The 14,752-nt window shown below is 41.3% G+C and overlaps 1 protein-coding gene across 1 annotated transcript in view; it reads right to left on the reverse strand.

Moving 5' to 3' along the window:
- LRRC56 (leucine rich repeat containing 56) overlaps positions 1-14,752 on the reverse strand; it is a 53,436-nt gene that overhangs the window by 22,392 nt on the left and 16,292 nt on the right. The window contains exon 3 of the mRNA XM_009996443.1: positions 13,840-13,900. Coding sequence (XP_009994745.1) covers positions 13,840-13,900 — 61 coding nt within the window. The remainder of the gene's footprint in view (positions 1-13,839; positions 13,901-14,752) is intronic.

The following is a 14,752-nucleotide window of genomic DNA, read 5'->3' on the forward strand; positions in this document are numbered from 1 at the left end:
TATCCCACCCCCCCCTCCCCCCCCCCCGACTGGAGAAAGAGCACAGGGGCAAGGAACAGTTCAGCTTACAATACCTAATAATAAGTTTGAGAAATAATAATGTGTTCTTCTAGCATCCTCATTCTTCAGGGGTTGATTTGCTCCAGTGAAAATTATATTGGACAGAGAGCTGATCTAGTCCTGCTCTTGGTCTCACCACAATAAATATTGAAGAGCTCCACTGAGCTTAAGCTACCCTGTAAACATTTACAGCAGCACAGCCCTGAACACATATATCTGCTTGAAAATATTTTTTCTTTTGGAAGCTGGGTTGAAACAATTCACCTAGAAATAAAACACTAAATCCACTGAACTTGCAAACAGTATCTCAAAGCACACATGTATCTGTTGAATATATCTCCAGTAGCAATACATTAAAAATAGCTATTGATGTGGATATTATTTATTTTTAAAGGTCAACCTGAAAATGCATGCACTGGTAATTGGAGAGATTTAGATTTTAAGAGTGACCAAACTACAGTATTACAAAATAAAGGAAAAAAAGAAATATTATCTCATATCTGATTTCTAGAAATCAAGTTGAATTTATCAAGCCTCACTATGATAACAATGATCCAGTCCATATGTTGGGCAGCACACAATGGTTTCATTGTGCAGATCATTCTGACACCAGAAGCAAAAACGTTAAAAGCCTCAATGTTATTTAAATCAGTAACATATGTTCTAATAGGAAGCTTACATAATAGTTTCATTGTACTTGCAAATAGCTGTAAAGTATTCAAAACTGTAAAACCGATGGCACGTGTGTTGCTCGTACTAGACCAAAACCATGACACAGCCCCCACTCCTGCAAGCAGCGCTGAGGCCATGTCCTTATGACTGCCTGCAATGTTCTTCTGCAGTTGAACAAATGTCATATGAATGTGAAGACCTAACTTGTTTTGCAGTATTGTGGCCTCAGCTAGTTTTGTACTTACTCTTCCAAATTCAAGTAGCAATATGCTGAAAAACATTGGCTTGCGTGTCCTCTGTCTTGCACCTTGCACAGCCATGGCACAGCATTGTGTGCTCCCTTGGACAAGTGTGAACCACTGCCTGAGATGTAATATAACAAAGATCACAACCCATCTTTTGCTGCCAGAAGTCTGCTCTTAAGTTGAAATGCCGTGGAAATGTAGCACCTAATATTCTGGCCTTATTCTTCCTTCTTAGCTATGCAGCTTTTTCACAGTAAGGATTCCTAACCCTGTTGAAACACATTGTTGGAGACTTCAAAAACTAAGCAAAAAGAGACTTCACTGGACAATTTTCTTCTCATGAGCTTAAACACATCAGAAGGTGGCAAACGTTTTAGGCTGAACAGAAACCATTCAACTATCAAAGGTCTTTGAAAATAACGACTGTGTCTACGAAATCCTCTTTTTACAACTCCCTTTTTCATGCAAATGAAGAGTTTCTGTGTGAACAAGAAGTTATTGTTAACAAAGGTCTTTGCAGGAGGGTGTCTCTGTTGTCCCATCTTGATGACACTTGCAATATTTCTCCCAACAGAAAGATGTAACTATTTTATTCCAGGGTTCTTTTTTGGTTGGTTCCTTGCTTTTGTTTGTGTTTCAAGTATGGAAAGGGGCAAATGCCTGGCATATTGCTTTTTTTACCTGTGGATCTCTGCCACATGCTTTGCTGACAGCAAAATGGATCTCTGGTGAAGAAATGAAACTCTCCCAGTGCTGAACAAGGGGCAAATTGGGGAGAGCATTCAGAGTTTCACACTTTGTCCAGCTTACTACTGCCTTCTCAGCTTTGTTATGCAAAAGTGAGAGCCAGCTGCCACAGCTTTTGTAGGCTTGCTAAAGCAAATTGATATTATCAGGGAGCCATGTGCTTTTGGCCAGGTCTTCCTCCAAAGCAAAAGCCTGAAAACAAGGACAAGAGACTACCTGGCTACAGCAGTCAAAACCACAAACTGTTCAAGACAGTTTTGCTCTTGTCCAGGACAGGAGCCAGAGACCATGCTGGTGGTTCTGGTAGAGAACCACAGCTTGGCCATGGACACTTCTGTGACCGATGTTTCAACCAGAGACACTGCACAAAAATCCTTTCTCCACTAACACTAGTGCTAAACCTCCCCCTGTGTTCAGTGGGACTGAGATCCCAGTCTCCAGTGCCAGCAGGTAAGGCTGGCATCTAGAGACAGGAGATGACAACAGAAGAAGAACCCAACCCCAAGGACCCATCTCTGGGCCATTCCTGACTTAGTAACATTTTCACTCATTGTTGCATCTCATTGCCTCACTGAACTTGCTGTAGCAACTGCAATAGTGCGCTAAGTGCAATGCTACTTGCAAGCACTTCATTTTCCATGTCAGATGGAACCAAACCATTTAAACCAAAAGTGCTTGCTGAGACCAAGAGGAGAGGTATTTATAAATGAAATCAAGTGCTGATACACATGCTTCTGTAAATAGTCAAAATCATGCTTAAGTTAACCCAGACACTTCTGTTAAAGCTAACACACACAAAATGTAGGTTTAGTTTCACATGCTCTCATCTTCAAGTAGCTGTTGAAAACCTAGATGAGAATAATGGGCTTTATCAATGTTGATGTACCCAGAGTCAGGAACAGTGATTCCCCAACACATGAATATACAATGTGTGTGGGAAAAGTAACGTAATTATGTGTTAATTTCCTTCTGATCATTAAAACCGCTTGTCAGCTTAGTTACTGATAGTGTTTTAACTATGAAAGATCAGTTGCTTTAACTCAGCACCCACAGTTTGAAACTAGGGGTTGCCAAAATGTGTTCTGTGGGCCAAGACCTGCCCTTGATCTTTTTTTCCACCTACTTCAGCGCCCACCCTCAGTATGAAGCTGTGCCCCAGAGATGCTGTAGAAACCAAATATACCATTGCTACATTTGGCTGGGTGCATTAGATCTTTCCCAAAAGCAAGTGAATTTTCAAATAGGGTAAAGTTGAGACACGCAGTAAATAAAACTCTCAGACTCACCTATTCACTGCCCCTTGATTTAGCACCAGAACTACTGACAGTTCCTATAGCTGTGGCAATCATTCATTCTCACTGCTGAATGTTTACATATATATATAAAAAAAAAAAAAAAAAAAAAAAAAGACAATGAAATGGTGGAATCCCACAGTGTAAAATTTCCTGCATGAATAACTTTTCTGTTGCCTGCACATTGTGTGCCTGTTTCACAGCATGTTCCAAATCTGAACTTTGGCATAGTTAGACAGATACATTGCCACTTTGATTTAACATAGATCCCATTCTTCAAAACACTTTAAACTTTTAATGCTGCAGTGTAAGCAGAAGGAATATTCTGTAAAAGATCAAAATCAGCTGACATATTCCATGGTGTTAAGACACACACCACAAAAAAAGTCCCCAACCCCCCTTCTTCTGAATACCAAAAAAACTGGAATTCTAGATTCCAGAGGGCTACAAACATGATCAGAGGGCTGGAGTACCTCTCCTATGAAGATAAGCTGAGAAAGCTGGGGCTGTTCAGCCTGGAGACGAGCAGGTCCTGGGGAGACCTTATAGCGGCCTTCCAGTACCTGAAGGAGCCTACAGGAAAATTGGGGAAGGATGTAGCAAAAGGGCATGTAGCAAAAGGACAAGGTGTAACAACTCTGAACTGGAGGAGGGTAGATTTAGGTTTGACATTAGGAAGAAATTCTTCACTGTGAGAGTCGTGAGATACTGGAACAGGTTGCCCAGAGAAGTTGTGGATGTGCCCTCTCTGGAATTGTTCAAGGGCAGGATGGGGCTTTGAGCAACCTGGTTTAGTGAGAAATATCTCTGCCCATGCAAGGGGCTGGGACTAGATGATCCCTTAGAGGTCCCTTCCAGCCCAAACAATTCTGTGATTCTATGAATTGGATCAGATGTGAGCTGCTATTCAGCTTTTGTCAATGTAATGGCTGATGAGTTTCCACTGAAAAAATAAATAAAAATACTTGAGATACTGCAGAAATAGGCTGGTATGAAAACCTAGAGAGAAAACGTATTTTAAAGTGATTTAGTCTGAATGTACGGTGCTGGGAATGCGGGTTCTCGAGATTCTTTAGAGCTGGCACATTTGTGTTACATGAATTATTTTCTCCTATGACTAATGGTATTTTCTTCTTTGTACCTTTTCCTTCTTTTTTAAAATCTGTTCATATATTAAATAAGAAAACATATAAAATAAAGAAGTTTGCAAGGAACAGACAGAGGTACAACTTGGGCCTGTGAATGGCTGGCAAATGCCAGTTAATTTCCTCCAAATGTATTTTCTCTCTCAGCCTCTAATGTTCACTCCAGATGTGCATGATAGACTTGCCTCCGTATGTCCTGAGTCAATGCTTTTCCTGAAACAACAAATTCAAGGAAGACTTTCTTTGCTTGTACTGACCTTCAGATGTACTTTTACAGCAAGCAAACTAGACGCAGAAGGGAAGCTTGGGGGACTTCAGACCCATTAACCAAATGACTGAAGCAGATGAGACCTAACAAATTCCTTCCTGAGGCTGTTCCTACAAAACAGAACTTCAGCATCTACTTCACAGTGCACAAACAGGCATCACAAATCTGGTGCAGGTGTGCTAAGTGGATGTATAGCAAATTCCACACCCCATCCTTGACTTCTTTCAAACAAATGCTCACTCCAGGGGAATCTAGCAGCAGATGTAATGTGTCCTCAGTCATGGGGATGAGCCCCATGGCAGACGTGCACACCCTCACAAGGGCTCTCAGCTGCCAAAAATGCCACTGATCAACTCCACATATCAATGTAGGGACTTCATCACATGTGAACAGATGAATTGCTTTAGTTCCCCAGCACCCTCCTGCCAACACAAGTCTCAAAGGGCCTGCATAAAAAATTTCAGAGCAGCTCACACAAAATTCTCCCACTCATCTTGGCCTAGCTTTGGAGGCAATGGTAGTTGCCACCCAAAGGTAACAGTCTAATAACAGTCTAATAGGCTAATACACAATGGTTCCTTTTCAGGAATAACTTATTGCAATGGTTCCTTTACAAATTACTAACAGTCTTGCCAGAATGGTATACAGTCTTTGTATGCGAGAAACACATAGAGTGTAAACATCCAACTTCATGAGTTGCAACAAAACTCATAATTGGTTATGATCTACACTGATCTTGGGAAAAGTAATTGCATTACCTTGAGCTGACTGGCTTGTGGCTGTGAAGTAAGGGAAAATATTCCCAAAACAGCTGCAGAACAGTCATGTAACTCACTACCTGCCACATTACTCAGAAGTGGACATTTACACAGTGAGTTTCCGTGTCTTTGTATCTCTCCAGTGATAACAGTTTTCTGAATTGACATACCTATCAGTTTTTACACAAGCTAACTCAAATACATTGTACAAACAATTTGGTATTACTGTTCAGTATAGACAGTAGGAAATTAAATATTTCACCAGACATACTTTTGAATTGTGTTGAGACTAATGTTTCTTCTGCACCATTCCCATTGTTAGCCTGGGAATGCAAAAAGGAAAAAACCCTCAGTGAAGATGACTATGAGTGGTATTTAACATTTATGAGTGTATAAGGTAGAGATATGACTCCCCCTAATTATAACACTTTGTGAGTGACAAGTAAATACCAGATAACCTAAAATATTTAATAAAAAATAGTAAGATTCTTGAAAACAAAATACCTCAATCCACTCAGAAAAAACCTGCATTTTAAAGCAGTGGGAAGAACCATTGCATATTGCAGATTACAGCAAATACTCAAAATATACAGAATTTGCTCACTGATATAGATGAACTTTACAGAAGGTCCTTTCAGCAATGGTGGCTGTACTGTTTAAACACATAGAAGTGAAAAAATAAGACCCATTATAGAAATAAGCACATTTTCAAACATGTTAAAAATCCTCCAGTATGATTAAGCAACTATATTTTAATATGTTTATTTTATAAAGAGTAAAATTTATGCTACTGATTCTTACTATCTCTAGGGTCAAAATTTAACATGTGGCAATAAAACTTTTTTCTTGAATTTAAGAAGTTCTTATGGAATAAACATTTTGTTTTAAAACTGGGTTTACTTTGGGATGCTGATCTTAATAGGGATAATATTTATAATTAGTAATTATAAGATAAACTAAAGATAAAGGCAAGATAAACTAAACAACGAGTAAACTAAACCGCTGTAAGTTCTTCACCATGGTGAGATGAAGCAATAGAAAGTGGAGTGGTCGGGCTCTGAGGCTGATGAGGTTCAAACCAGGAGATGCCACAAATGGTCTTTCAAACACAGAATCCTTCATGAAACTTCTGTTACCAAAAGTGGGTGGTATGTTTCAGTATCAGACCTTTGTGTTTACGTTCTTACCCTCATGAGAAGAACACAGAGTGCAGCTTAAGGCAAAGTGTGAAGAACGTGCATGCATTATACCTGCTGATGGAATCAAACTTCACTCTCTAAAACACAAAGGCATGTCTGAATTTCTTTTTAAAGGCATGGATCCACCCCTGAATGACCTGATGCACCCTGTAAAGATTTCAGGATAGAAGGATAAAACTTTGCCAAACACCAAATCAGATATAAATCTAGAAAAAAAAAGTGTGCATATATTTTACAGGAAAATTAACAACAGGTCCTTTACACGCAATAATGTGTCCACTGAGAATAAGAACACTTGTATCAGCTCTTGCATGGAGAATCTTTTATAGAAATTAGATTATAAATACTGATGTGTCCAGGTTTAGTGGCCAGGGTGAACCACAAACCAGAGGGCGGAAATACTCTCTATTAACCCCCCTCCACCCTTCCAGGGGAAAATAAAAGGGGAATAAGGAAGAGAGACTTAAGGGTAGGAAAGTGAAACCGGAACAAACTTACTGTAACACAGAAAAGGGAGTAACACGTGGGGTGAGGATATAAACTCATATAAAGATACATAAAAACCTGATCTTGATGACCACAGGATTAGGTGAGAGGCCTTTGCAGCAAGGCTGACTCAGGAGACGGGTCCACGGCTCCTGGCTGCAGCTGGTAGAGCTGGATTCTGGAGAGCACGTGGTGAGTTGAAGAACCTCTGAGAAGCAGCACCAAGGAAGAAAGGTGCAGGAAAAAACAGCTGAGCTTCTAGTTCTCCTGGCTTTATAGAGGATGGCAGGGAGTGGGAGGGAATAGTGACCCCTCTTTCTTCCAACCTTCCTGGGTCCTTTGGGGTCCTAAAGATCCTCTCTCTCTAGTTCCTCTTAGAGGTGTCAATAACTTGCCAGGTCCACTTAAACCATGACATGATTGTACACTGAAATTCTATATATTTCTTCATTGCTTGTTCATATTGCTTGGCAATTACCAGCTGATGAATACAACCACATAGCTTAATTTCCCCCTCAATCTAATTCACTCCCTTTTTAAAAAATCAATACTTATCTTGCATTCCAATAACATAATTTCTCACTGAATATAATCATTTTCAATAAAAAAGCTAAACAAGCTCTAGGTAACTCTCTTGCAGGAGAGAATCAAAACAACCTACAAACCCATTAAACTAAGATTATTTTCCTACTTGTTTCCATTAAAACTACCCTTCCACAGCTGGATAGTTCCACTGGAAATGGACTAATTACTACTGCTTCTCAACCCAGTTCTTTAGGTTTTCTCAGATGACAGTTATAACCATTCTTTCTCATCACTGACTAAATATCATTTGAACATTTAAATATAAGATTTTATAAGTCATCCCTGACAGTTGAAAAAGAGCAGCTGCAAACCCCATTAGCCGGAAATGTAAGTACTTATTTGCTGGCAGAAATCAGGAAGTTATTACCAATGTTTTATTCTTTATTTTACGGTAGCCACCCAGAGCATGTAGATGAGATGATGGTCCCATTAGGCAAAGCCTTGCACACAACTCATTCAAAAAACTGCCCTGGAATAATATATGAAGTAAACAACTGAGGTTGAAAATACGGCAAATTTCTACAACTAACCCAGGAACTGAGTTTTAGTTTTGAAGTTCTGGTGCAGTAGCTCAGCCACAAAGCCTAGTCTAGCCAAAGCCTAGTCAGCCACAAAGCATCTAGTCATTGCCATTGCTATCTCCAGTTGGTTCAAAGAGTAAAGCTGCCCCTGTAATCCCAGAGAATGGAATCAGGTGAGCTTGTGGATCCCTAAAAGGTCCTTCATTCACTAAAAGCAAATGATGTCTCTTAAGTAATTACCACTTTTAAGCAAACAATATTTGTAATACCAAAGCACAGATTAATATAGGATTTCAGAGGTTCCCTTTGGAAATAACAAGAACTCTTACCTCTACGTTTTCTTGATGAAGGAAAGGAAAGGAGAAATGGTGTACAGAGGGTGAGAGCCAAAGATTTTTTTGCTTTTGCAGGTGTGGATGCATGCACCTTCAAATGCCAGAGAAGAATGGCAGGATAGCCTCTAGCCTCACAAGAAGGAAAAAGCTGAGAAGTGTCCACCATCTGATTTCCAGACCCCTGATGTCCTGCAACACACCATACTGCCAGCACATTTGCAGCTCAGGGAGTGCTCACTTTGAGGTGAGCCCTGTCTCCTGGCTGGACAACACCAAGTGAAGCCCAACTCCAGAGAAAAACGTACATGGAAAAGGTTTGAGGGCTTCAATGTCAACAAGCCTGGGAGCCCCCAGGCTCCAGTAGAGGTATTTACTGTGCAAATATTCAACAGACCTACACTAGCAAGGTAGTGGCTGAGGCAGCAGTAAAGAGAAGGTAAACTCTTATCTTGGATGGGTGCATAGCACGAGGCAACATCCTGAAAGGAAAGGTCACTTTTTACCAAATATGCTCGAGGTAGTGTGTCTGTTCAGATGGTGAACAAAGAAGGGGCACAATTATTTATTAAATTATGGGTTTACCTTACCTTGCAGGTGTTTACTGGCAGATCAATGCACCAGACACTCCCTACTGATTCTGTCATGACAAGGAGACTTTTAAACTTGTAGCTGCAGTGGTACAACCGGCCTCATAACCCTGTTCCTTACAGGGACCTTCTGTACCTGACAGTCTGAAATAGGTGACAGGGGAGCATCAGCTAGGGAGGGCAGCATAAAACATAGTGCTGAAGGCAAGAACCATGGAAAAACCCTGCAAGACCACAAATTTGGTTTTGATGTCCTCCATGCTTGCTGCAGAATGGAGCCTGAGCTCCATTTGTACAGAAAACAAGTTCAGTTTCCCTTGCTGGTGAATCAACCCATCAGACTCCCTGATATCCAAGGCTATAAAGGCATTCACACTTTCTACTTTGGGCACCCAACCTGGTAAAATTAAATAAAGGAAAGATAGAAGTATTATATTACCTTCCTAGTCAAGGGAGAGCTAGACATCTCCGAGAGGCCTACCCAAAACTGATAAATGATCAAAACAATCAGATTTCCCTAAGGCCTAACACAGATAGGCTGATTGTGTTTTACTGAAAATAATCCACTTGGATAAAAGTAGCTGCATTTCTGTCCCAAAATCATTACTTTCTATTAACAATATTAATTTTCTTCAAACTGTCAATACTAAATAAAAACTGAAGTTACAGCAATTTTGCCGAGGTTTGTAATATTTCCAGGGATCTTCAGGCATTAATACAGAGAAGACTCATTGATACAGACATTAAGTTTCAAGTCAAATGTTCTCTCAAGTTTCTGAAGATCCCGATTCAAGTCTCAAACATACTTTTTAAATGTTAGTTTAAAGCTCTTGCCCTCAATTAAGAATTAGATAGGCTTTGGTTTCTTAAAGTCATGAAATGATTGACAAAATCCTTACTCAAATCAGCTGCTTTGCATTTTCACAGGTAAGAGGGCTGGAAACTTTTCAAAAAGTTAATAGAGAGGTGCTTGTGTAGCCAGTCTTCTACGCAGGACCTGAAGGTAAAAAATATCTAAAAAATACAAAAAAACCTCCCTATCCTAGGATTCACAAAAGCATGAGAATTGTTGAATTTGAATGTACTCTGCACTTTGCTCCTTCAGTGTCCTTGCACCTTCAGGTGCTATCTCATTTCCACTATCCCACAACAACTTTACTGACTCAAATGGACTAAGATTACTGTCCTTTTGTTCTGGGGGACTCTTTTGCAATAGGGCAAGAGCAATTTGAGAACTGCATGCAATGCAAACTGCAGCAAAGAAATGCAAACTCTATCTGAACAAAGGAAATCTACTTTCCTTCCTCTATATCCCTCTGTTCCCACATTCTGCAGTCTCTGCATTTAATCTCATTTAAAAATAATATCCTCTCTCTGTTAAAAGCAGTTGCTTAAGTAGCCCTGGGAGCAGACCTGTCTTCCACTGGCTACCATGTGTAGGCCTCAGTGGGAGGAAACGGACTTCAGCTGGTGGAACAGCTCCTGCTAATAAACATATGGGTACAAATTCTTGAGATTTCCCTATTTGATTTAAAAGCCCTTTCATAAAGATAATAACCTAACATTTTTTAAACGTATCTTTTCATTCATCCCAGAATAGAGAATAAGAGGAATCTGATAAAAAATACTTCTTTTTTTTTATCCCTCAGCAAGCCAGGGACATGCAGTCTTCACAGCAGCTCTCAAAAACACAACTTCATTGACTTCAATAAAGCCAAAGTTATTTTAATCAGCTGAGAAACTGGTTTGACCTCTATAGTACAGGCTACTGTGCACAAGAAAAGCCCAACAGCTGAAACACTCTGAAATCCAAGGGCTTAGACATTGATAAGAGGTGTATTTCTAGCCCCTTTCAAATTTTCAACACATTTCCATGGACTTCAGCGTGAGAGGAACTTCCCTGGTTGCAGACTGAGGCTGCTTCACTGGCGTCACTGCACTGATTTATTCCAGCTCAGGTCCTGTCCATAAACCTAAGCGGTTGTGGAGTGTATGTTCATTGAGCATGTATGTCATTACTCATGACCTAATCCATTACCACAGCATGGGAAAATGGAAGAAATTAAAGCAGCACAAATAAAGATTTTATAATTTAAATAAAACTAAGGGCAGTTATACTTTACATTTATTTCAGTTACAATTTATTTCTTACCTCACAGACACAAGCAAGCTATTGTTCAACTTCAGTTCTCTCAGATTAGGTAGATAGGGACCTATGGGAACAGAGGAAGAATCACTTTGCAAACTGGGAAGCAAAGGAAACTTACGACAACAACAATTTGAAGCATCTAATTTTACATTCATTTCTTGCCTGTTTCTGGCAGATCTGTGCTGGATCTCTTCTAAGAAAATGAGATTATTTCACTAAAAAAATATTTCACCCGTTGCATTTTTGCAACATACATGTATTGTCTGCATGACTACCTACTTGCCATTTCTGAAACCTTTCTGACAATTATGATAAAGCAACTTTCCAGATAGACAACAGAAACTGGCTTGATGGGTGACTGTTTTCTTTGGTCTGATTCCCAACCCTTATTAACTACTGATGGAGTGATACTTTGAAAAGATAAGGGATGCTTTAGACTATAGCATTCCATGACCTCTGATTTCCATATAATCCTCTTGCTTCTCTCCCCCAAAATATTTTTCTACCTATTTAATGTAGTGATGGACTCACTGGATACACAGCTAAGTAAAACTTCTTCAAAACACCATTTTGAGACAAACAACAAAAGCATAATTCAGCAAGATTTGGACGGATTGGAGAGCAGGGCAAGGAGGAACCTAAAAAGGTTCAACAAGACTAACTGTAGAGTCCTGCACCTAGGGAGGAATGCACCAGTACATGCACCAGTACAGATTAGGAGCTGAGCTGCTAGAAAGCAGCTCCGTAGAGGACCTTGGTGGAAAAGTCATCCATGGGTCAGCAAGGTGCCCTTGTGGCCAAGAAGGCCAATGGTATCCTGGGGTGCATTAAGAAGAGTGTGTCCAGCAGGTTGAGGGAGGTTCTCTTCCCCCTCTACTCTGCCCTAGTAAGACCACATCTGGAGTACTGTGCCCAGTTCTGGTCTCCCCAGTTCAAGATGGACAGGGATATGCTGTAAAAAGTCCAATGGAGGGTTACAATGATGATGGTTAAGGGACTGGAACACCTGTCTTATGAGGAAAGACTTGGGGCTGTTTAATGTAGAGAAGACTGAGAGGGGATCTTATTAATGTATACAAATATCTGAAGGGTGGGTGTCAAGAAGGATGCAAACTGGAACACTAGAAGTTCCATCTCAACATGAGGAAAAAGAAGGAAGTCTTGAAGGCTCAGTAGTAGGCCATTCCTATGTGCTGTAAGGTGAGCCAATGGCATAGAAGACCAACCTGGCTGAACAGGGAGCTTTGGCTGGTGCTCAGGGAGAAAAAGAGAAACTGTGACCTTTGGAGGAAAGGGCAGGCCACTCAGGATGACTACAAAAATGCTGTGACTCTATGCAGGCAGAGAATTAAAAGGTCTAAAGCCCAACTAGAAATTAATCTGGCCTCTATGGTAAAGGACAACAAGAAAAGTTTCTATAATTACATTAATAACAAAGGAAAGACCAGGGAGATCCTCCATCCCCTGTTAGATGTAGGGGGAAACACAGTGACCAAGGATGAGGAAAAGGCTGAGGCGCTTAACGACATCTTTGTCTCAGTCTTCAGTAACAGGACCAGTTATATAGAGGGAATCCAGCTCCCTAAGCTGGGGGACAGGGGCTGGGAGCAGAATGACCCCCTACAATCCAGGAGGAGATGGTCAGTGGTCTGCTGCACCATGTAGGTGCATAAATCTATGAGGCTGGATGTGATGCACCCAAGAGTGCTGAAAGAGCTGGTAGGGGAGCTCGCCAAGCCACTTTCCATCATTTATCAGCAGTCCTGGCTGAATGGAGAGGTACCAGCAGACTGGAAATCAGCCAGTGTTACCCCCATACATAAGAAGAGATGGAAGGATGATCCAGGAAATTACAGGCCTGTTAGTCTGACTTCAGGACCAGGGAAGCTGGTAGAGCAGATAATCTCAAGTGTCATTATGCAGCACATGCAGGACAACCAGGTGATCAGACCCAGTCAGCAGTGGCTCACGAAGGGCAGGTCCTGTTTCACTAACCTCATCTCCTTCTAAGACAGGGTGACCCACCTACTGGACAAGGGAAGGACTGTGGATGTTGTCTGCCTTGACTATAGCAAGGCCTCTGACACTGTTTCCACTGCATTCACATAGAGAAGCTGGCTGCTCATGGCTTGGATCTGCACACACTTTGCTGGGTTAGAAAATGGTGGGATGGCTGGGTTCAAAGAGTTGTGTTGAATGGAGTTCAATCCAGTTGGTGGCTGGTCACGAGTGGTGTTCCCCAGGGCTCTGTGCTGGGGCTGCTCCTGTTTCACATCTTTATTGATGACTTGGATGAGGGGATAGAGTGCACCCTCAGTGAGTTTGCAGGTGACACTAAGTTGGGAGGGAGTGTTCATCTGCTGGAGGACAGGGAAGCTCTGCAGAGGGACCTGGACAGGCTTGATCGATGGGCCAAGGTCAGTTGTATGAGTTTCAATAAGGCTAAATGTTGGGTCCTGCACTTTGGCTACAACAACCCCTGGCAGGCCTGCAGGTTTGGGGAGGAGTGACTGGAGAGCTCAGAGAGGGACCTGGGGGTGTTGACTGACAGTCAGGTGAACATGAGCCAGCAGTGTGCCCAGGTGGCCAGGAAGGCCAACACTGTCCCGGCCTGCATGAGGAATTGTGTGACCAGCAGGTCCAGGGAGGTGATACTGCCCCTCTCTAATCCATTACCACAGCATGGGAAAATGGAAGAAATTAAAGCAGCACAAATAAAGATTTTATAATTTAAATAAAACTAAGGGCAGTTATACTTTACATTTATTTCAGTTACAATTTATTTCTTACCTCACAGACACAAGCAAGCTATTGTTCAACTTCAGTTCTCTCAGATTAGGTAGATAGGGACCTATGGGAACAGAGGAAGAATCACTTTGCAAACTGGGAAGCAAAGGAAACTTACGACAACAACAATTTGAAGCATCTAATTTTACATTCATTTCTTGCCTGTTTCTGGCAGATCTGTGCTGGATCTCTTCTAAGAAAATGAGATTATTTCACTAAAAAAATATTTCACCCGTTGCATTTTTGCAACATACATGTATTGTCTGCATGACTACCTACTTGCCATTTCTGAAACCTTTCTGACAATTATGATAAAGCAACTTTCCAGATAGACAACAGAAACTGGCTTGATGGGTGACTGTTTTCTTTGGTCTGATTCCCAACCCTTATTAACTACTGATGGAGTGATACTTTGAAAAGATAAGGGATGCTTTAGACTATAGCATTCCATGACCTCTGATTTCCATATAATCCTCTTGCTTCTCTCCCCCAAAATATTTTTCTACCTATTTAATGTAGTGATGGACTCACTGGATACACAGCTAAGTAAAACTTCTTCAAAACACCATTTTGAGACAAACAACAAAAGCATAATTCAGCAAGATTTGGACGGATTGGAGAGCAGGGCAAGGAGGAACCTAAAAAGGTTCAACAAGACTAACTGTAGAGTCCTGCACCTAGGGAGGAATGCACCAGTACATGCACCAGTACAGATTAGGAGCTGACCTGCTAGAAAGCAGCTCCGTAGAGGACCTTGGTGGAAAAGTCATCCATGGGTCAGCAAGGTGCCCTTGTGGCCAAGAAGGCCAATGGTATCCTGGGGTGCATTAAGAAGAGTGTGTCCAGCAGGTTGAGGGAGGTTCTCTTCCCCCTCTACTCTGCCCTAGTAAGACCACATCTGGAGTACTGTGCCCAG

Source organism: Chaetura pelagica, unplaced genomic scaffold, assembly GCF_000747805.2.
Source record: "Chaetura pelagica isolate M959 unplaced genomic scaffold, ChaPel_1.0 scaffold74, whole genome shotgun sequence".
NCBI classification, from domain to species: Eukaryota; Metazoa; Chordata; class Aves; order Apodiformes; family Apodidae; genus Chaetura; species Chaetura pelagica.